The 23,710-nt window shown below is 40.2% G+C and overlaps 3 protein-coding genes across 3 annotated transcripts; all 3 read right to left on the reverse strand.

Annotated features, from left to right (window-relative positions):
* Nucleotides 1-1,884: 1,884 nt before the first annotated feature.
* timm17a (translocase of inner mitochondrial membrane 17 homolog A (yeast)) lies at nucleotides 1,885-6,409 on the reverse strand. Its single transcript, XM_053444447.1, has 6 exons — nucleotides 6,299-6,409; nucleotides 4,912-5,011; nucleotides 4,570-4,633; nucleotides 3,760-3,888; nucleotides 2,977-3,087; nucleotides 1,885-2,813 (listed from the first exon to the last, which is right to left on the reverse strand). The coding sequence occupies exons 1-6, from the start codon at nucleotides 6,322-6,324 to the stop codon at nucleotides 2,737-2,739; spliced, it is 507 nt and encodes a 168-aa protein (XP_053300422.1). The 5' UTR covers nucleotides 6,325-6,409; the 3' UTR covers nucleotides 1,885-2,736.
* A 2,469-nt stretch (nucleotides 6,410-8,878) lies between these two features.
* Nucleotides 8,879-13,471, reverse strand: lmod1b (leiomodin 1b (smooth muscle)). Its single transcript, XM_053441782.1, has 3 exons — nucleotides 12,884-13,471; nucleotides 10,101-11,807; nucleotides 8,879-10,021 (listed from the first exon to the last, which is right to left on the reverse strand). Exons 1-3 carry the CDS (start codon nucleotides 13,169-13,171, stop codon nucleotides 9,995-9,997), a joined length of 2,022 nt encoding a protein of 673 aa, XP_053297757.1. The 5' UTR covers nucleotides 13,172-13,471; the 3' UTR covers nucleotides 8,879-9,994.
* Nucleotides 13,472-14,471: 1,000 nt separating this feature from the next.
* shisa4 (shisa family member 4) lies at nucleotides 14,472-23,362 on the reverse strand. Its single transcript, XM_053444913.1, has 5 exons — nucleotides 23,116-23,362; nucleotides 20,444-20,621; nucleotides 18,412-18,548; nucleotides 17,394-17,585; nucleotides 14,472-16,953 (listed from the first exon to the last, which is right to left on the reverse strand). Exons 1-5 carry the CDS (start codon nucleotides 23,198-23,200, stop codon nucleotides 16,913-16,915), a joined length of 633 nt encoding a protein of 210 aa, XP_053300888.1. The 5' UTR covers nucleotides 23,201-23,362; the 3' UTR covers nucleotides 14,472-16,912.
* Nucleotides 23,363-23,710: the final 348 nt, after the last annotated feature.

Raw genomic sequence — 23,710 nt, forward strand, 5'->3', positions numbered from 1 at the left:
CAAAACAGCACTAATTGTGCAATAGTTCTCTGCTTAAAATAATTCTGCATGAATAATTGTTGTTAAACCATACAGTGTGCAGCCTTTATATAAATCTGCTTGGTCCACCAACAGAACAATGTTTTTGACTAATATCTGTTTGAGTCAATCTTTATTTCACACACCATGTTATTACATTAATTGAAATAATAACAGATTCACTGATGCTGATAATATCCTAAATGGAGCCCAAACCATCACACATTCTTCAAAGATGAGCTGCCCTGTGGTTTTTAAATCTGTCACACAGTGCAAAAGTGCAAAATTGATTGAATATCTGAAATTGTTGTGTTTAACCATATCTCAATAGCGGATCATGTATCCGACCAAGAGAGATGATATCATATGATACTGGTCCTCCATGAGCCAGAGCAGTTCTCCTCTGGGGTAAATCCACATCCAGTCTCAAGTCTAGAAGCTTGTCTCATTCTGAAATCATGTCTAAACAAATCTGTGAATGCTTTTTAAGGGAAAATGCCAAGCAAACAAATTTGTGAATATCAGTATCTCATAACACAAACAATCAAAAATATCAAACAAATAAATATACATTATTAACACGAGGGCTTGCCATCATGATGAGTGTAAATCACCACCCTGCTTTATTTTGTGTTAGTCACATATTTTTAAATAGGGTTACTTATATTTAAACATCAGACCCACTTGAAGGACGAGTGACTGTCTGGTTGGGAAATTTGCGGGGGAGTGAAAAAGGCAAACATAGATCATAAGACTAATAATAAAATAACAGAGAAGAGGAAAGAACTAAGTCAAAATGCCCCAATTTGGGAATTAACTGTTTTGTGAGTCTTCTGTAGAAGCACTAATTATGTTTCACAAAATTAGTCAATTAAAGCATCAAATAAAGTCTCAAGTCGCATATCTCCAAAGGAAACTTTCTATTGAGTGTCTTCAAAAAACCACTCCATTAAAAATATATTGAACATTTCCCTTTCAATGGTGAAATAGTGTTTAATTACATTATAACTCAGTTAAAGCTCATATAACTGTAAAAGTTAAAATGCCAAAAAAGATTACTCCTGTTTCTCATATTTTTATATTCACTTCTCCTTTTAATCTTATAACAGTAAACTGATTATTTTTTAGTGTTGGCTGGACCAGGCGATTAAGATGTCAAGATTACATTTTCAATTTTAAAATTGTGACAAGCATCTCCCTGAATTCCCAAAGATCAAATGATACATTTGAATAATCTAAAAAATAACAGCCAGACGGTTTCCCTCTAGACTAATCAGATATGCAAAGTGTATAAAGTCAACTGAAACTTTTATTTTACTTTAGAAAACTCATATTTTTCAATGTTTTGGACTATTTTTTTCTGGTTACAACTTAAACTTTTACCAGATTTGTTTTTGAGGCTTATGATTATTTAGATTAGATTGTAAGGTCTCAAATTAATATCAAGTAATGGCTTCATGGCTACAGCTCTGCTACAACTGGTGACACAGAAGTTTCCTCATGCTGCCTCCCTCTCCCCCACTCTCCTCGTCGTGTCCTTCACCTGTACCCAGACTGAGCTGGCTTCAAACTGATAAGATGTATGACGCAGACGTACAAGAATGTGAGAGAAAAGTGTTTCCTCATGTGTCTCCTGCTGTAAACACATCCTAATTAAGACAGTCACACAGATTTGAGACAGAAAAGAGAGCGACACATGTCTGGAATCTCTTTGGGAGGAGCCCCCTCTGGTGGTGAACGAGTGATTCTGCACATGGAATGTGGATAATTAGCAGCTGAGAGCTCATTTAAGAAAAATCTCAATCTGTATATTTCACAACCGAGATGGGCAATAATTGTATATATTTATTTATAACGAGACAAATATTTTACAGCTTGTTTCTTTATTATACCATAGTACAATCTGGCAAACAGCTTTAATACACTATACATCAATCCCTTGCTCGAGTTTGTCCATTCACATGTAAGGTCTATGCCACACTTTGTCATTAGCAGTCTTTTCCTTCAGCTCTGTGATGAATGTGAAATCACTGTGAGATAAAAAAAAAACACCACATTCCGGTACAACTCTGCACAATCTAAAATAAATAAATCACTTTCAAACAGACTAATATTCCTGGAATCACATTAGATCTGACAGATGTTTGCCTTCACGATTGAATTAAATCAAATACTAAAGGCCAGCCAGATGTCAGGGGCCAGCACAAGCAGGAGACCTATTCAAGGCAAATAAAGATGAACGAGCGAATACAAGCAGATACGTTTGACTGTATATACCCATAAGTAATATACTCATATATAATTTATTAGATTCCAAGTGTGATGTGTTTTTGCAGGATTCAACATTATCCAGAGCTCATCTGTCCTGACCTCCCACATGAGAGCTACATGCAGTACATACTTCATATGAACAAAATAGAAAAACACGCCTCATTCCCACGAGCCCACATGTACATCACTGTGTTTGACAAATGTTGGGGTGAAACTGATGCACATGACAAGGCTGAGAATGGCAAAAGGCAGATCTGTACATGGCTCTTGAGAGAAGGAAGAGGAAGATGTATGTTGTCCATCACTTCTCCAACACAGTCCTTAAAATCGGGTGCAGGTTGTTTTTTTTATTGTTCGATGTGTGGTTTTATGCGTCCCAATATCTTCTTCGTAACCTCAGCAAGGAATTCCAAAAAGGCCGAGAGGATACAGCAAAAGGGAGTCGCCTTACTGATATTGCCTGTAGTCTCCAAAAGACGAGTTGGGCATGGCTGCAGGAGCAGGCTCCTCGGCGAACTGAGGCCCTGGAGAGGAAAAGAAGACACTTCTAAGTGAGATGACGGCAAATCAGAGGTCTAAGAGCTGTTAACAAAATGGAAACACCAATTTACTCTTCAGCTCTTTCAAAATAAAATCCTTCAAATCAGTTCTGTGATGTTAACTGCAGATATCAGAAGTCCAACTCACCGGTGGGGAACTGTGAAGACGCAAACCTAGTAAGCAAGATTCCAGCGCCCTCTATCAATGCCAGCAGAATACCTCCCATGGCTGCAGACCCCACCATGGCTACTGGTCCATCTACAGAGGAACAGGAAATTATTATACATTAGGAAATGGACTGCATCTACATAGCACTTTGGTAGCCTAATCAACAGCAGAAGCCCTTCACAGTACAAGTCACATTCGCCCATCATGCACACAGTCATGTAGCTTTACTATATTCTACGCTCTTTCTATCACCCACTTCCTGCATACAATTTGGGGTTCAGTATCTTGAACAAGGACCTATCAGCATGCAGACTGGAGGAGCTGGGAACCAACGGCCTTCTGGTTCGTGGACAATCTGTTTTACATCCTGAGCCACAGTTGTCCTACTCTTAGTACAAATCATGTCCTAAGCTCGAATAAACCTTTAGATTCAACTTGGTTTGAACCTGTTTGCCATGGTGTAAATTTTTTAAACTACTACTAAACTGGCAAATAAAAGACTATTATTAATATTGTGCATATTGTGTAAGTCAGAGTGATATGGTATTATATTGCACAAGTCTTAGAGTAAAAACTTTCCCCTATGTTAAACTCAAACAATCTTTAAGGTCATAATCTCTTCAGTGGTATTGAACAGTTAATAGTCACACCGATGAGCACAGTTTAGGAAAGATAAGCTAATTGTCCTAGGTGCATTAAAACAGCTAAATTAACATTTTGTATGAGAACATTCAAATGCTACGGTCCTCTAAGCTTACTCACTTCTTGCAGCGAGGATAGCTCCAGTCATGGCCCCACTTGTGATCGAGTTCCACGGATCCTCCTTGCCTCGCACATGGACTAAACCACAGTCAATCATTGAGAAGAGGCCTCCCCACACTGCAAAGCTTCCTGCAGCCACATAGAAGATTCACCAATTTAGAACAAGAACACTTCTGGACTTTGTTCGGTTTGGTTGACACAGTGTATTTATTTAGTATCAAATAACATAAGGGAACTGAGCATTTCAACAGGTTCAACCAATCTTACAGAGTGAGACATCTTTGCATTTAGCTAGAGCTCAGTTATTTCAATGTGTCATTTTCACTGTTTAATCAACTTTTAAATCATGTAAATTCAGTTGAATTATACTTGTTATTGGTAGATATAAATTTTCAAAGAAAAACTTGATAAAAACTGATAAATGATGAGTAATAAACATATTTTCTATGTTATAGCAGAGACAGTGGAATTACAGTGAGTGTATATCAGCCATTGGTAATAGAAAAGGGCATTCTAGACCAGTTCAATTCTTATTTAAAAAAACAGATAATAGTATAAAAATGTGAATAACTAATGTCTGCATTTCAACAAGGGCTGTTAAAACAGTATATTTAGCTTTATATATCATATATAACTATATTAAGTTTTGATGACATGATTATTTGCACCATACTAGCATACAGAAGGACAGTGGAAAGCCAGGATCAACATAGACAGGTCAAATAAACCTCCTCCGTCTAAAGAGAGTATTTGATACTACAGATTAATAATATAAGACAAATTGTAGATAAATTGAGGATTTGTTCTTACCTCCGAGTGCTGGGGCTCTGGTCTTGATGGCAGTCATGCTACCTTTCATTCTGTGGCTCATCCCCTAGAAGACAGAACACACAAGGGTGTGACGAGACAAAACCTCAATAGAAGTGATTTATTTACTCAAGAATCATGCAAATATCAACACAAAGTAAAGTTGATAAGGAAGCAGAGTACAATTATATACAAATATTTTACTGTGTTAATCATCTGACTATGTGAAAACTGTTTACACTGAGAAAGAATCAACTAGGTCATATTTTGTATTTACTATGGGTCAATAATTGACTGTCTGGCAAAACAGAAGACGACAATGTTGGCCTTCTGGGTTGAACTTACTGAGGGTGCATTTCTGAAGCCCTTGACAGCCTGGAATATTCCTCCTCCGATAGCTCCCATGGTGAAAGCTCCCCCACAGTCGTCCACAATCCTCCAGGGGCTAAAGGAACAACACAACATTTGCCTTAAGTAAGGATCACTGATGTGTAATATTCACACAGAAAACAGCCGGTGAAGTTGTAATTACACGTGATACAATTATCTATGACATAATGTGTTGTCTTAACCTTCCTCATGCACTGATGCCTGAGTTAGTAAAACTAAAAAGGTGGTTATGGAGGACACATACTCAACTAAATACCATCCTGCACAAGTACAGTTATAACAGTCAACTAAGTCTTATTCCTCCCCACTGTGCTTCATGCATAAGCAATATATTGGTATATATTAAACCTTTGCTGTTTTGCTATTGATTAAAACTATATAGCACCAATTATTGATATTGTTTGATTGCCCAGCCCTAATGTGCCTAGTTAAAAATGTACTTTTCAAATAGATAACACAATGTGACAGTACAGTGTAATAACAACTTTAAGCCACCACCTGTTTCTATAAAGAAATAGACACATAAGTAGAACTATGTAAATAATAATGTTCCAGCCTCTTTATGAGAAGTTACTACCTTTTATAGCAGCTCAACTTTTTCTATATATATTTCATGAGCTACCTTACACAGCAATTTAGTATCTGGTCAGGGGTGCTGTATAACATCCGGTTTTGTAAGACATGCACGTTGTGTTCACCATAAACAAAAACTGCTCTTGTATAACAAAGTACGATGAACCCACTGGTGTGATGACCCCTACAGTAACTGAGCCAGAACTGTCGCAATAACTCAATCACACACTTCACATAATATCACGTTACACAGTTTTACTTTTTCAAATCCCCAAAACACTCTGACTTCTCGGTGCTGTTGTGCAATCTTCACGCTAAACCCCATGATAGCTTATATGTTGCTAACCCAACTAGCTCCCACATGCTAAAGCAACATCTGGCATCAGGTGACTTCTATGATAAAAGCTTGACAAAAACACAATAATAAGATGTTTGCCTTTCATCGTGTGTCCCCCGTCACGACAGAGGTGAATTATTTCACTCGGTGTAATGACACGCGGGTGAGCGAACAGACAAAACCGACAAGGTCACTAACAACGTGATGTAGCTGCAGCGGTTCTGAGCGGTGCTAGCGCAGGTCTATGGGAAACTAGCACACATGCTACTGCTAGCTAACTTGCCGGGTTTTCAGTGTAGTGGGTTGAGTTGCGTTTTGAACCATGAAAACATTGGCCCACGCGTTAAGAGCTCGTTAATCCGCACAGAGGGACGGACGAGACTCGAGAAAACACAGCGGGGAAAAGGTGTAGTTTGATTTTTCAGGACTCACCATGGCTCTCTGGCATATTCCTCCATTTTGTTCTCTAGCTGTTCCCCCCTGACGTAACCAGGAAGTAACGCTTATCTCTCCACTGACGTCATAACGTTACTTGACGTCAAATAGGGGCGGGGGGGGGGGGGGGTATCCCGAGTGTTATAAGGTTAATTCATAAATGAGAAAATGAAACAGGACATAAACACAAACTGCTCTTTCTGTGATGAAACAGCACTTTCACAAAAGGCATAAAAAATGTTTCTCATCTATAAATGCAAAGGACCCTGTTTTATTTCTTTGAAAGTACGTTGAACAATATCAAAATCCATTATCCAAATCATCCAAAAAAAAAAAAAGCTTTATATGTAGATTGTACAGCCCCCCCTGGCTTGTTTGTTTGTATGTTCCTAATTTATTTTGGATATAACCCCATGTACACTTGTTTCTTGTTATGTTCCTCTTTTACACTAAAGAGTAATTAATAAATAAATAGTAAATAGTATAGTGTTTTCAAAGCGGAAAAAGTGAGAACATGATATCATCTGGCAGTAATAATTCAAGAAGAGGAAAATGAAGGAGAAGAAGAAGAAGAAGAAGAAGAAGAAGAAGAAGAAGAAGAAGAAGAAGAAGAAGAAGAAGATGAAGAAGAAGAAGAAGAAGAAGAAGAAGAAGAAGAAGAAGAAACAGAAGAAGAATAACAAGAAGATCAATAACTATAATTATAAAAATAATACTAATAATAATTATATTTACTGTACTTTCTCAAGTTTGTTTTCTAGCACACTAATTGTGCTGAGTTCTAGTCCACGTTGTTATATTTTTAATCCTGTGACTCATGTTTGTTAAGAACATTCAGAACATTAAGCATTCAATTATTGTATCAACAAACACCAGCAGGTCTCTTCAGAGGAGGCACCAAAATAGCATAACAGATATTTTTTGTCTTTGGGGAAAAGGGTGTGAGTCAGTGTATCAAAGGAAGGAGATGTACTTTTATAGTTACCTCAGTCATTATAAAGTTGAAGAGGGTTATAAATGTATAAGATAAGCCACCACCTTCCAGGAGCAAGAGAAAGAACGAATAAACAAGGCTAAGATCACATAATGATTAGTTGTAAAGTCAAGAAAAAGTCAAATGAAGAAAATATGTCTAGAGATACATCAGATAACAAACTCAAGAAACTTATATCAACAGGCTCGGCCCCCAGAGTCTGTGAAGGAGTCAGTTCCAGATTCAAAAAGCAACAACAGCAAAATCAGGAACATTGAGAGATAACATGAATCATTAGAAGATGACGATTTCCCTGATATTATGAAGAAAACTTCCAGATTCATTTAGGTGCTCCACAGAGGTGACAGCTTTCACATCGCTGAGAGGTAACACACTTCTGATCTAATAAATCATCCTCTGGAAAAGACATGAGACATGAGGAGAAATACACCAAAACTGTTGATATTTTTCCGGTGAAGAGTTCAATGACACAACAGATTGAGGAATGACTGTCAGCAGTTTCTACAGAGGCAGGCGTGTTTACCAACAGGACAAATGGGCAACTGCGACAGGACCCCAAACCCACAGAGGCCACAAAAGGCCTCAGATTCTGTTAAAAACCTTGATTTACACTTAACTTGATAACTAAACTATACTGTAATGCCTACTTTCTGTGACTTCTATCCAGAAATGTATGACATTATACTGTCAACAGGGTTATGTCCTGCGGTGATCTCAACATTTTCTTTCCTCCTCTTCTGTTGGTCAGGGGAGCAGCTCCAGCTGAGAGACAGACCACTGGCCCGCTGCCCATTATTAGGAAGGAGAAAGGAATGACTTGCACAGCAAGGCTTCATCGAGAAATGACCAAATATAGGCAATTCGTGGATGTGGAGGCTGAGGCCGGGCGATGGAGACATAAACTGGCCTGTAGCTGCGGTTCTCATCTTCGACTCTGAACACCCAGGATGATGGCTGCCTCCCCGACTGCTGGGAATACATGAGACAACTCCCACTGTTTCCCTGAAGCTTCAGACATGTCACAGAAAGAGCAATAAATCCTTTAAAGGTTTCTCATCGCTGGTTTTAGAGGGATGGACATGGGAATGTGTTTAGAACGACAGAGAAGTTCTTGAAATGGACTCAAGTGACTAGTTTCAAGATTCACACAACAACTGAAGGAATACAAACACTTAAAACTTTTGAGGTTTATGCAGCAGGTTGGTTGCAACTTTGCATATAATGTGAATGTCTTCCTCCTAACGTCTATACTCAGTTTAAAAATATGATATAAAACTGTTCTTTGTTAGGTCACAGTGACCTAGGCCCTTGACCTCCGACCACAATCTAATCAGTTCATCCTTGAGTCCAAGTGAATGTTTATACCAAATTTGAAGGAATTCCCTCAAGGCTTCTTTCAGATATCTCACGTTCAAATTTTGCAATTTTGTATAGCTCATGAACCCACTACAATAAGTGACAGCTCAACAGATATTAAGACATACACACCTTGATTTATCGCACTGAAACATATTGCAAAAGTCAGTTAATTTCATTTCACACATACTATGCATATTATTCTCCTTAATGATATCAGCCATGTATAACATTACAACTGTGATATGTCAGTGCAGACATACCAGGATCTTTTATTAAAGACATACAGGCTCTGTGAGAATCGGCATGTGTCATCAAATACGGCAGAAAATCTTCCTTTACACAGTACACATGAGTGCCACTCTGATTTTTGATAGTCACATTCTATTAGAAATGACATTCAGTTAAAAAGTTCAACGTAAATCGACAGAATCGTTGACATAAGCCTGTAATGCTTTTTCCGAATCCCTAAAAAAGGTTAAGACACGTAGCTGTATTACATAAACAGTTATGTAAGATATTCAAACACCCAGGCTACAATAATCCTGTACAAAATATAACATCAGATACTCTAGGACAGCCATTTGCACTTCCTGAAAAAAAAAATGTATTATGTTATTATTTCCATGCTTAAACCCTTTCGTCATGCACCAGGACTCCGCTGGGCCGCCCTCCAATCTGATAAACCCTGCCTGAGATGTCTTGAGATTTGGCAAAGAGACACACAATCAAACACCACCTTGACCTTTTTTTTGTTTTTCTTACCCAGGTTTTCTTAAGTCAGGCCGCCATGTTTGTTAATTCCCTGATATTTCCGCCATTTCAGAATTCCCAGTTTGAAGAGATTTACAGCCGACAGGTACACGGTGGCCACACTCTGCATAAATAAATAAACGCCAAATGAATATCCACTATATCATCGATAAACTTTTGTATATTATAATTTTTTATAGAGTTATTTGAATCTCTTATTAAGCTCGCCCACACCACGCTCACATTCAGATGCATACACATGCCAACATGGTACATGATCGGCTTCATATCATCTAGTGCAAATAACCAGCAAAGCGTCAATATGTAGAGAGTGTAGAGAAGTGTGGAGAAACAAACTCATGGCACTTTCTGCAGTCGGATGATAGAGAGCCCCGCGTCACTCATTCTCCACCGACTCCTTTTGGTCCAGTGTTTGAGGGGAGAACTCATAGTGAGGGCTTCTCATCCAACGCACTTATGTTTTACTTTCTCCATCTGTCCCGCTGCAGCCGAGGGAGCGTAGAGTTCACCTCCTTCACGTCGGTTCTCCTCCCGCTCGCCTTGTTCACTTTATACTCTGACAGTAAATATCACTGCAACCACTTTGGCACCGGCACCTGTGGGAAAAATAAAAACGTAAGTATGTCTGAATGTGCTGTGGCTGAGCAGACCTTCCCATGAACCCACCACACGTACCTTCTTGAGTCCTTTGGCGTTGGTCCCTCGGATCGAGGCGAGCAGTTGGTCCCTTGTGTTCTTGCCACCACCTGGAGACAGAGAGTTCCTCAGGACGTCTCCGTCCATCATAGGAGGAGGAGGAGGTGGAGGTCCAACCCCGGGGGGAGGTGGGGGTGGTGGTGGAGCCGAACCTCCAGCTCGTCTCCTGGGTGTCAGCTTCGGTGAGGGCATGGGTGAGGGTAAGGGAGAAGGTTTCGGGGAGGCTCTGGGTGAGCTTCTTAGAGATCCTCCACCTCCAGTCTTGGGCACCTCCAGTATCCCCTTCTTCTCCCCGTTGGCCTGGGCCTGCTTCTGCTCCTGCAGCCGCCGCTGTCTCTGCCGGTCCATGTTGCGACTCAGTATGTTCGTCGTGGTCATCCTGGGCCCGGCTAACTCGAAGTGATACCCCAGTTTGAGCAGCGTGGTGTTGTCTTTCAGAATCTTGGTCATCTCCATCTCGGTCTTCCCGCCGCAGATGTGACGCTGGTTTTGGAAGCGGAGCTCGGTCAGAGTGGAGTTGTGCTGCAGCGCCTGGATCAGGGACAGGATGCCCTTGCCGGTGAGATGATTGGAGTCAACGTTGATGCTGGTGATGGTCTTGTTGTTGCGTATTGTGCCAGCGATGGCGTAAGCCACATGGTCGTCTGCGCGGCAGTTGGCCAAAGCAAATGTTTTCACGTTCGTGTTGTTGTGCAGAGCCCCTGCAAACTCGATGAGTGTTTTGGTCTTGATAACCTCTGAGTTGTTGACGATGAGCTCATTGAGGAAGGGGTCATTGCTTCGAACCTGTTCCATTAGCTCATCGAACATGCTCGACTCTTCGTCCTCCTCCTCTTCCACCTTGGCCTTGCTGTTTGGGCTGCTTTTGGCAACACAATTGTCAAGTTTCTCCGTTTCTGTAGCTTTTTTAACTTTTCCTCCAGTAGAATCTTTTTCTTCTTCTGCTTTCTTCTCCTTCTCTTTCACGTGGTCGCTGTGGTTTACCAGCTCCTCTCTATCTGACCTTTTTTCGGCCTTGTCGTGTTTCACCTGCACCTCGTCCTTCTCAGTCTGCTGTCGCTCGAGTTTCCCATCAGGTTTGGTTTTATCTTCAGCTTTCTTCTCCTCTGCTTTCGACTTCTTCGCTTCTGATTGGCTCTCCTGGCTTTCCTCTACCTTGCTCTGTTTCTCCAACATTTTAGAGACAAGACCTTGTGTCCTGATACCCTCCGATTTTCGATCCTTTTCTTTTCCTGCGTCCTTTTCACTTTTTTCTCGTAGCTTTGAGATGATGTCTTTGGTTTTGCTGTCATCTCGTCTCCTGCAGTCTTCTTTCCTCTCCTTCTCTCTACCTTCTTCCTTCCTTTCCTGTAACTTGGAGATCATATCCTTTGTTTTGTTGCCTGTGCTCTCTCTGTTTTCTCTTCTGTCTCTTATTCTACTGTCTTCACATTTCTCTTTGTCACTATGCTCCTCTTTTACGTCCCTGTCGTTGCTCTCCGGTTTCCTGTATCTACTCGAGAGCCGACTGCGCTCTTCTTTTGAGCTTTCAGGATCTTTGCTGTTTCTGTCGTCCACCCTGGTTTCTCTTTCGCTGGAGATGCTAGCTTGTCTTCGTTGTCCAACATCGATGTCATCGTTGCCCTCCTGGCTCAGGCCCATCTTCCTCAGGTATTCTTGCTTCCGGCTCTCCCTCTTTGACTCCCCCTGTAGGAGGAAGAGCATGAATGTGACATGAAAATCAACATTACGTAAGAAAGAATACAAGTTAAACGTGAGTCACCACCAAAAACAAATAATTACAGTATTATTTCAACAAAAACTTCCATGTGCAGGGTTTTTTACAGATAATAGCTTGTTAATACAGATTTGGCTTATACAGTATGACATGTACAATATGATACATCTCCGAATTCATACAAATACTTCTGTGTAAATACTGTAATCCTGTAAGACAGCACCTCATCCATCCGCTCACAGTAAACAAACACCTCCTCCCTGACACAATGTGGCATGTGTGTTTACAGTCGGCAAGAGGACAGGGATCCATATTCTACAGTGCAGGGACACAGACATGCAGCGAGTAGCCTGCTAAGTGTTTGATTTGTAAGACTCCATCTGTTTTGCTGCATGAGCCCGCGGCCCCGGCAGATGTATCCTTAAAAGGCAACGAGCGTAGGAGCAATCAACCAAGGAATTCCATTAGGCTGGGATTAAGAAGCTCCGCAGGGCGGCCGCTGCCTCCACTGAAGTGCCCCTGCTTTAAACACAGAAACTGCTAGAGATCTGGCTCCGTGACACTCCAGCCAACGAGGGCTCTTTGTGATGAAAATCTTTTATGGTGTGTCATAATATAAATTATTATTCACGTGCTTAAGAGGCTGCTTGCTGCGAGTAAAGGAGACGATTCATGATGTGAAATGGATTCAAGCGAGCCTCAGAGGCGAAATAAATATTTTCCCTGGCACAGAAACCCACTCTGGGGAACAGTATTTATGAGCTGATGGACTGGACTCCACTTGGCAGTTTGCTTCAAGCTAAATGAAAAATGGAACATGAAAGCTATCATTAGCCTGGAACACTGGATGCTATGTAATACTGTAATCAGTCATATATGGTTGTTGGATTTGATAAACCCTTCACATGTGCAGGTTCTTTCTCCTGAAAACTTAAAGACAATAATGTATATTCATATAGATCATCAAGAGGGTGCTTCCCTCATGTAAAACCCTAATGAAGTTGCTATTAAAGAAGATAAGGAATGCATTTAATTATACACTAACCTCAAATGACTGCTCCCTCTGACTGAGCCTCCCTTTAGTGTCACTCTCCCGTCTGCTATTCAGTTTAGCGTCCCCAACGTTGTTGCTCATAGGTGGCTGCACAGGCTGGCTCTCCCCTTGGTCCATCATCTTCCTGTCCTCCGGGTTGAGGTCAGGCACTTTCATGATGTCCTTCTCCAGCTCCTCCATCTCCTCGGGGGACAGGGTGGACAGCAGGTTGTCCAGGTCAGGGTCCTCGCTGACCTGGCGGCCTGTGCGGGTCAGGCCTCTCACCTTTCTCCTGGACATGGTGGCCCGAAAAAAACAAAAAACAGATCTAGGGACAGCAGGGCAACACTCGAGGAGAGGAAGTTAGAATTTTTTGGAGGTGCTGATGGTAGTTGAACAGTAAATCCCTGATCAAAAAAAGTCAAAATATGGTTTAATTTCACTCCTGTGGTGAGAAGTCAAGTATTCTCATAGGCCAACGCCGATGTCCTGCTGTCCCGTCACGTCCCGCTCACCAGAGGAATCAATCCTGGTGCAAAGAGGCTGGACTCGCAGTGCTGCAGTGAGGGGTACCAGTGACCAACTGCAAGGGGCTCGCATCATCAAAGTCAACTGTGAGGCTGGGACATTCTTCAGAATCCTGTGAAAGTGCATGTCCATATTTAGTTCAGGGTGCACACTCCTTTAAAGGTAATGGGAAGGGCTGAAGTTTACAGAGATGTCAGAGCTGAGTTACACAGACTCTCTGTTACACAATTTGTGTTTATATTGAGACTCGTTCCTGGCTGTTTGTTCAGAAAGGATTCATGTTAACAGCTGAGAGTTCCACGTTAGGTTTTCTGCCATAACCCGTAAAAATCACTGTTTGTTTTTACGAGCTTTTTATATTCCTTGTTTCCTTGAAAAGAAACGTTCAAGTTAAAAAAATAATTGAGTTTTCAAGGAGGCACTATATAAACACAAGAAAGCCAGGGGTTTAGAGGGAAACAGATGAGTTGTTAGATTCAAATGTGAGTATGAGAATATACAACTGTATATACATTAAACTGTTACATCATGAATAAAATAAAAAACCTTTTCACCTGATAAAAAATCTAAAAGTTTCAATTTAAGTTTCAATTAGTCAGTATGAAACCATTGAGAGGAATACAGATTTATGGAACTGAGAATGTGAAGTTTACTTTTCAATATCAATAATACTTTAATGAAAAATAGCATGTGGTCAGGTTTAAGAGTTTTTCCCTCTGGTCATTGTTTACCCGAATAAATTAAATTGCAACTTTCGTACTGAACTTATAAATTTCTAAGTAGATTGAATTAATTCTAAAACATAAACCATAAATTTAGGAAACAATTTAAAAGAATTGGCTTATTATAATATTTAAATAATAATCAGTGTGTTTAAAGCAGATGTTAAGTTTCAGGTAAGATGTACATAAATCCTTTCCATCATGTGAACACATTGACTGGAGGTTGATGTCGACATCTAGTGGTCAAAGCTTTGTAAACACAAACTATTCTTCTCTTATCGAATGTTACATATTTCCTCAAGAAAACATGTCTTTAAAAATACAACAAAGGACACAGAAGACTTTTGTACTTTACATTCCAAAGTTAAATTTTATGTTAATAGAAATAAAAACTTTTCACTCGATCTCTTTATATTACAATGTCATAACATCCATATGACAACAGACAAAAACAGCCTCATCTAGACAAGTCATTTTGTCAACTGGGGTCAGTTTCATTAAACACACAAACTGAGTTGGTTTAGAAGCACAAATAAACAGAAACATCATGTCGGGTCAAACTACGGATGAAAGCATCTGCCAAAGAAAAGTCCAGTGTTCTCGATGTGCTTTACAAAGGCTCAACAGATCTGTACACGTGGACGTCGCCATCGGAATAAATAGTTTACTGTAAACTAACAGGAGTAACTGTCATCTGATTCATAGCATGGTTTAGAGGAGAGACAAGACACAGCACTACGTCTCAGGGAACTGTGTGTAAGAAAGACCAGACTTCTCCAGTCAGTATGTTTTTATAAATATGCGCCTTCTTTGACTTAAAGGTTGAGAGACATTACACCAAATGTAAAGATAATCCAGGCATAACGTATAAGTAGTCAAACACATGTACAACACATGCTAGAGATGTCATATTCTACAGTTCATACATGTTACAAGGGCACGGGGCTGTTGTTGTCTGGACAAGATGCTAAACTAGACCCGATAACAGATGAATTCATTTGCAGGTTCAGGCCCTGACCTCACTGGAGCCCTAATCTGTAGAAAATTTAAAAATAAACTGAGGGAATGGTTTGACATTTTGGGAAATTCACAAATATCTGCATTCTCCTATCTGCACTATACAGGTGCTGCAATATCACAAAATAAGTTTGTAATAGCAGAGCTGATAGATAAGAGCTGATGGGGTTATAAATCATTGGGTGAATTAATATTATTAGCCTGCTATTAAATCTGTTTTAGAGTTTTTTCATTTTGAAAAGAACTCTTGTGAATAAGTAACACAACAGAAGCAGATAATTTTGACTATTCATCTGATTTTACTTATCAGAATAATGTGTGAACAACAATGTCCTATAAATACAGAATTACTTTTGTGTACTTCTACTACATTATACTACTTTTACTTTAAACTTTTACTATTTACTTAAAGATATTTTCCCGCTTCAACAGGAGTCTCATCAGTCTCGTCATCGGACTCTTGACAAGACATGAAATATGTACGTTTCCCAAAATGTCAAACCTTTAAAAATAGGTGAATCGCTAAATCTACTTTTCCGACAGTAGAGATTTTTGGCTTTGCAGCTTAGTCCAGAAAGTGAAAACCCTTCACAGTACAAGGAAACCTTGATGATTAATAAATACCAAATGGAAAGATGCCAAAACGTCATATCTCATGTTACAATAACAATACATTGTTTCAAATTAACTTTAACATTTTACTAAAATATTAAGCTGAAGAACAAATTTACAAAATATGTATTTAAATAGTTAATCTCTTTTTTTCACCTTCACGGTTAGTTGTTGTAAGGCCGGACATTTTGTCTTTATTGAAGCAGCGCGACCCCTGACCTGATATGTTACAAGAAAAGAAACCTTTGTAAATCGTACTACCTGCATTTATGAGGTCAGTGCTCAGAATAATTTCTAAGAAGCAGGAGGAGACAGAAAACATTAAAAAAGATAATTTCGAATGGGTAGCATGCTGATGTTAAGATGTTACAATAGAGCGGTGCAGCTATTATCATGAAGTATTCAGCGGAGTCAAATATAAAGAAGAAGAAGAGACAGAGATGAATCTAACATGTGACTAAAGGCGTTTTCACAGAACTGGGAGAACCAAAACATCGGTATCACATCATATATGCCTTTAACCAAACATGTGACGTTTCACATCATACACACTTCCCTTATTTCCCATTTATTTTCACATTAGCCTATACCACATTAAGGATGAAGTAGGTATGAAGACATAGTGTACTCGTATTTGGAGAACGCGCATTAGTGACCGAGATGACGTGGAATGTCGTCTTGGGGCAGTTCCCTATTCAATCTATTCAAATTGAATAAAAGCAAGAAAGTAAAGCATTTCTCACTGTGATAAATAAAAAGGACGTGCATCATTACTGTTTTAAATCCCTTTGTACCCCTCTTCTGTAATGTAATTTATATAACACCACTGAGGTGACCAGAGGTGGCAGCACAGAGTCGAGACGCCAGCTAGATACCTCATCGCTTTTGGGGAACGGCGTGCCTACTTCGATTTACTTAAATATTCCAGAAAAGTTGGACAGAAAAAAAAAAAAATCTTAAAGTGCCTCCTTTTTCTTTCTCTTTCACAGGCGAAGCACTGCTAGTGAAGCTGTACTGTTTGTTTGAGTGATTCCGTCTGTGTGTGTGTGTGTGTGTGTGTGTGTGTGTGTGTGCGTTTCAGTGTTGCTTCCTTCTCCTCTTGAAAACAGTCATTTCTCTCAGCTGCTGTTATTCCCACTGTGTTTTTGTGGAGATGAGCTCATCAATGACCAGGATACTGAGGGGGAGAGTACGGTGGAGGAGCTGAAACATGAGCAAAAACACAAAATACAAGTCAGAATCTTCATGACAATAATCTGCAAATCTATGTTTACTGGATCACGATACCACAGTATACAAATTTGACCTGATGATGGGAAAAGATGAAAAGTCACGAGATCCCCAAAGTTATTTATCTTCAGGAATCATTCACATATACTTGATAATGATATGGACAAAAGTGGTGAATCGACAAACCACTATAATCCATAGAGCCTCTAGAAATGAATGAAATTCCTGAATTTCAAGGCAGTTTGTCCTTTTGAGTTGTTGGAGAATTGTTTAAGTTGTCACTGAACAAAAGATTAAAAGATGAACAACACAATGTGCATTTAATATCATGAACAGGACATTTTACAGCCTTTCTACCACAGGTCACCAGAATGTCAAGTCACTGTCCCCCTGTGATGTTGTGCTAATCTTACCCTGGCTGTAAGCAGGATCCATTAGGTGCGGTGGATACGGTCCAGGATGCATCATCGGATACTGTGGGGGCATGCCAGGGTACTGGACCTGCATTGGATAACCTGCATGCGGATACTCAGAGGGTCCCAGTGGTTTTCCATAAGCGTCGTACATAGGCTCCAGTGGGTAGCTGGCCATGGGGATCTGCTGGACTGTTGGATAAAAAACATTGAGACTGCAGTGAAGGAAAACTACATGATAAAGATAAAGATAAAGATAAAGTAGCTTTATTGTCAATTTCTTAACATGTTCAAAACATACAAGAAATCGATACGACGTTTCCCACTCTCCCACAGTGAAACATATAAAGTGCACAGGCACAACAGATAACACAAGACATTTCCTAATACTAAGTAAACATACAGATTATTAATACAGCAGCATAAGGTTCTCTAAAGTGTAAACGTAGTGATTAAAGTGATAAAAGTGCAAACAGTACAAGAGACAGTTTGTTGCATAAGTAAAAATACAGTTTTTTGGGGTGGACATATAACAAGTGTCTAAGGACAGAGGGTCTTGTACCTCTGTGCAAATTGTTAAGCCCTTGAGTTAAATTTGTTATTGTGATTTTAATAATAAATAAATAATAAATGTAATAACAAAAATTATTTCTATAGCATCTTTCAAAATCACAGTCACAAAATAAAATGTAAATGCAAAGTTAGCCAATTATCAGTCTTGATACTACATTCTGTACCAGATGTAAACTGCAACTGCTGCTTTATTTAGGAAGGTGAATAGTGAATCACAGCAGTGGAGAGAGATTTTTATAATGTTTTCAGGCACAATAGGACACAGGGGTAAATTCACGACCGACATGACCAAGGGGAAACAGATACAGGCCAAACTAAATAGGGCCAAGGACAGAGCCCTGTGGGACCCCACATGGCATGCATATAGTTGGACTGAAAGTGTCAGCTCTGACTTTAAATACTCAAAAGATTTTGTGCTTTGTGAAAAAAATTTGATTTGTCTTACCATCATAAGGTGTCCTGCCCCTCTGCTGCCTTCTCTGGTAGAGGTAACAGCACGAGCACATGAAGCAGCACACCATCGTTGCAATGACGGCCACAAACAGGAGGATGGAGGAGGCGATGCCAGCTAGAGTGGTGGGGCTGAGAGGAGAGGAAGAAGGGAGCACAGTTCCTCAGTTTGATCTTGCAGCCTCAAGTGTGCTCCTGCCTCTTTATCTCCCTAATTGCAACTCACTTTAGAAGGATTTAAAGTGAAAATGTGATTCAGACACAAAATCATTTAATGGCGCAGATCTTTCATCTACTTTTCTGCCCGGATTCCTTCACATCTTAGTCTCAGTTAACTGTTATGACTGCCACCACCCCCCCCTCCACCGGAGGCTCAGTTTATCATATCTTTATGACCTTGGTTGCTATGGCAATGCCTATTTGGTACTGGGCCAGCTTGACTCTATCTCTGTCCTCACAGTTATCCTTGAGACAGAGAATCAACTGAACTGATTTTAAGAACAACTTCATGGTCACCTGTGGAGACACTGCCTGAAACCTGAAGACTAAAAGAAGGAAACATATTCCTTTACACCCTCCAATTCATCCAGCCGCTGATCTGTACTCCCACTGGGCCCATCAAGTAGCTGGCTGTCTCCACAGTTCAGATAGTGATGGATGGTTTCCACTTTCCAGTGCTGGGGAGAAAAACTGCCGTGTTGCAGCCCCTTAGATACAAGCTTGCTTAGTCCTGCATTATCCCGATTCCTCCCAGGGGACTCAAACACCCACTAACACACAGATCACTGCGTGGATAGAAAGACTAATTAGATGATATTAGACTCTGGGGAACAGAAACTGGTTATTCGATCATATGCAGCCAATGGAGCATAAGGAACAGAACAGTTCAGTTTATCTTACACCCCTTTTCGATCAAGGCAGTTCGAGGACCAGTTCGAAGACGGTGCCTGATCTCAAACCAGCTCTTTGCGTTTTAAGATTCAAAGAACTTGTTCAACTCTGGGACCAACACTTTACTGGTCTAAAAGAAGGAACTGCTTATGTCCGGGGCAGGGGACGGGATCATCAAGCTTTTTCAAACAAAACTTGTGTCATGTTTATTCTGGAATGAAGATAGATTCTGTACCATGGTTGCCAAAGTTAAGCAGCAGTGGTCCTTTGGGTAGACAAAGTGTATCGTAATGTAAACCAGGTTCACCTGAAAAAGGTGCATCTGACTGAATATGTAATCCCAGTTTCCCCTGTCCTTGTGTTGTGAATTATCCCCAGTTAATCTTATTGTGTGTGTCTGGGTGTGGCGACCTGGTTTCTTATCCCGTCAATCCACTCGTACATCTGTGTCTCATCCTCTCATCCCTCGAGATCCTTCAGTCACCTACTCGGTACCAACACTACAGCAAAGTCTCATGTCAGCTTGTTTCCTCTTGCTCATCGCTATGATCCTAAGTCTGTTTTGTCTGTGCCTCAGGTTCGTCGCCACATTCTGCTCCGGCTGCCATGTGCAGAGCCGGACCAAGGACAGAGCTGCCATGTCCAGCTCCGTCCTTGGTAACATGCTCCGCGTTTGAATGGTCGTTTCAGTGCCTGCCACTAGCCCCACAGCCTGCTTAGCATATGCTACACTTTATTGTGTTGAAGATTTAACTTTCAATATGTGCCTACAACTTAATTGGACTCCGTGTGAAATTACACAGATAGAGCTGCTGTTTATGCACGTAACACAATGTTTATCGCTCTTTTAATCTTGTCTGCCCTTGTGCATTGTTTGTTCTATGGGCCAAAGGTGCTTTCGATAATCTATTATAGTCAATATAGTGTGTAATTTGTGTGTATATATATATATATGTTCATGTGACAACAATAAATATCCCCCTGAAGAACAACCAAGTATATGTTTGCTTTGAGAAAATTATACATGTACCTGCACTGACAGCCTCAATCTGTGAGGCACAAACACTGACTCTTTGCGTGGATCAAATTGATAAATATGAATCATTTAATAATAATATAGCAGCCGCTGACCCCACCTGAACTGGAAGAGCATACAGCGCTTCTGCTCCCTCTCTGTGATCATCTTGAAGGCGTCCAGGCAGCAGTAGCGCCGGTGACAATTCCCACAGCAGAACGTGATGAGCGGGCAGTCAAAGCCGTTGTGCCAGGTGCCATTTTTATCCACGTACCACAGGCAGTCTTCATTTGCACCGACTGCAACACAACAGCAACATCGCGGAAGGTGATCAGAATGAGAGAAAGAAAAGAAGAAGAGAATTGATTTCCCTCCTTACCTCATACTGTGTTTTTCAGTTATAGCAACATGCTGTTGTTTCTGTTTCATCGCACAGACTCAAAGTGAGAAAACTCCTGAATGTTTAAAAAGCTTCTGCCTTCAAGAGAAAATCAAGATTTATCTCCAACATGTACTGGCTCTTCTTTCTTCACGTCGTTATTATTCCAGGCCAAACACAGTCTTGATGTATTATTCAAAGCTTCGCTGTGGCAGAGACCAGAGCCCTGATCAGGAAAACTGATCAGGGATCAAGTAAAGTAAACAGGTTTAAGACTTGTTTTCAGAAATACGTACAGAAGGAGGTGATTGCAGTTATTTTCATTATTAATTAATGTATCAAGTACACTTTCTAGTAATCAACAAATGATTTGGCCTGTACAACATCAGGAAATAGCTAAAATAGTCAATAAATGCCATTTTTTGGCCAAACAACAATCCAACAGTCAAATGCTGCTTGATGCTCATTTCTTCTTGAATAAAAGCCCTAAATTATTATTTAAACGATAGAAACTCTGACTCAATTTAATCATAAATACAAAACCTTGCACACAACTATTTTCAAAAGTCAGAAATTCAAAAGAGGTTGAGGAATAAAAATAAAATCTAAGTTCTGTTGTCTAATCTCGAGGCTTGAAAGACAAGGGTTAACACACACTTACAGAGAAAACTGTTTTGATCATTTCTCATACTTCAGTTGAAAAGAGCAGGTGTGATTATGCTTTCAACCATACATAATTAAAGGCCACACTAAATAACAGACTGGTCCCAACACCCACGTGTTGCAGGCAGCTAAAAGTACATTCAACATTTTCTGAAACATACCATTAGGATCCTGGATCATACAGTCTGAATAGAACCCCCAATAAAAACAGCACAATTAAACTGGTCCTAGGTCAGAAGCAGTTGTTCTTCTTTTATAATTTGAGACCATATCAAAAAATGTGTTATTGTTTAGTTTCTAATTGTTTGGTTTCTGCCACTTCAGTCTGAAGTCAGTTTTAAAAGCAGTTTGTTACACTGATAAACTATGTTAGAATGACAGGTGTTTATTTTATCCTGTCCACCTCATTAATAAGAATGAGATATGTCAGCTAGTCTCATGCTGTTTTACTGGTTATGTCACTGTACAATAGGCCGGCTGTCTGTTGAGAGTGTAACCTATATACTTTCTATGGGGGGGGGGGGGGGGGGGCATCACTACATGATTGGCAGATTAATCAATTATGGTAACATCTGTTATTTCCTGCTCTTGTCCTGTCATGAGCCTGTCAGTCACAAGCACTTTGAACCATCTGTATAGAAGATGTATGATATGAATGATAAAAACTGTAGCTATTCAGCTAAAGTAGTTTTTTAGAAAACAAAAGACATAAAATAAATAGTCCACATCCCATTACGATTATAGCCCAGCCTGTGTGGATACTGGGGGCCTATGCCAATAAGTAAAACATTCCCAATACAGATAAATCAGCCGATGTATATCTACGAAAATGAAAAATGTATGAACCCAGATGGAAACAAATGCAACTGAGTCTTGATATTTTACAATTTAACCATAAATGTTATCAATAACAATTAAGAAAAACTAAAAACAAACAAATAGTCTATATAAAACTTAAATTAGGACTAAACATAACATTGGAAAAATAAACATTTTAACGTAAAATTATAAATGTACATCTTACTGCATTAAATAAAAGTGTTCAGAACAACAAACATTCAACCCAGATACATATATATATATATATATAAAATCATATTTGTCATTTGTTATCGATTGGGCCCTTCACATTATTGATTATATTTATTAGCCCATAGTTTGATCTGCTGATTATTTACCTACATTTTCGTTATGAATTAGCACATTCGGAGGCTTTTGTTCGACAAACAGTCAACGACAACAAATGTATTCACTTTGTTCTCATATTTAACAAAGAATAACATTACATTTTGACAAGTATAGAAAGTATAAACATTTGTTTTTGCTTAATAGATCACTGAACTATCACATTGCATTTTGTGATGACCAATCGATTAATCTATAATCGTTGCTTTGGCGTCGAACATGCAAGAGGACATAAACCTGAATGTTATATATTTATGAGGGAAAACTAGTTGAAACTAAACAAACAGACTAGTTCCCTGAAGGGGTCGTTAGTTAGTTAGTTAGTTAGTTAGTTAGTGAGTTACCATCAGGCCTAAAACAAACACAGAGAACCAGCAGCAGAGCAGCATCATGGGGTCGTGTTGACAACACACACACCGACACAAGCTGCATGTTCTCGGCTGACAGATACGTGACACCCGGCTGTGGGGACCGGAGGAGGCAATCACGTTAGCGGGGATGTGACCGTTAGAAACCCCGGTACCGGGAGCTAGCGGCGCGGCCTGGATGAGCAGCGGGGATCTTACCCGGAGAAGAGCAGAGGACGACGGTGAGGAGCGCCAAAGTCACCGCGGCGAGGGACGCGGTACCCGCCGGAGAGAACATCCCCATCCCCGGATTGGAAAGGACCACACCGACGCTAGTTTTGCGAACACGGGAGCTGGTGCGGAGGGGTCGAGGCTAACGGGAGCTCACGCACATTATCCCGGAGCGGCGCTGGAGACGGGACGTGCTCGAGCTCCGTCGTTTATCCGTGGAAGTGACACATCGCGGCTGTGACGCTGTACCACCAGGTCCATCAGGGCGACGCGTTAACGGACCTGCCCGGAGCGTCGGAGAGAAGGCAGCTGGCTCTCAAGTAGAGAAAGGACAATAAAACACATTTGTACAGAGCCGCTTTGTGAATTAGTATCTCATTATTATTATTTAGTGGTAAAGAAAATTAATATAACAAGGATATTTTCAAATGCACATCAGTCGATTTAGTATATATTGTTCTATTCCAAGTTTTATTTCGTAGATCTAGCCATGGTTAGCCAGCTAGAAAAGAATATATCAATAGCTAACTAGTATTTTACATTTCTCTTTCTCATCAGTAATGGATTGTAAAATAAGACTTAC

The sequence above is a fragment of the Pleuronectes platessa genome, chromosome 2 (genome assembly GCF_947347685.1).
Source record: "Pleuronectes platessa chromosome 2, fPlePla1.1, whole genome shotgun sequence".
Taxonomy (NCBI): Eukaryota; Metazoa; Chordata; class Actinopteri; order Pleuronectiformes; family Pleuronectidae; genus Pleuronectes; species Pleuronectes platessa.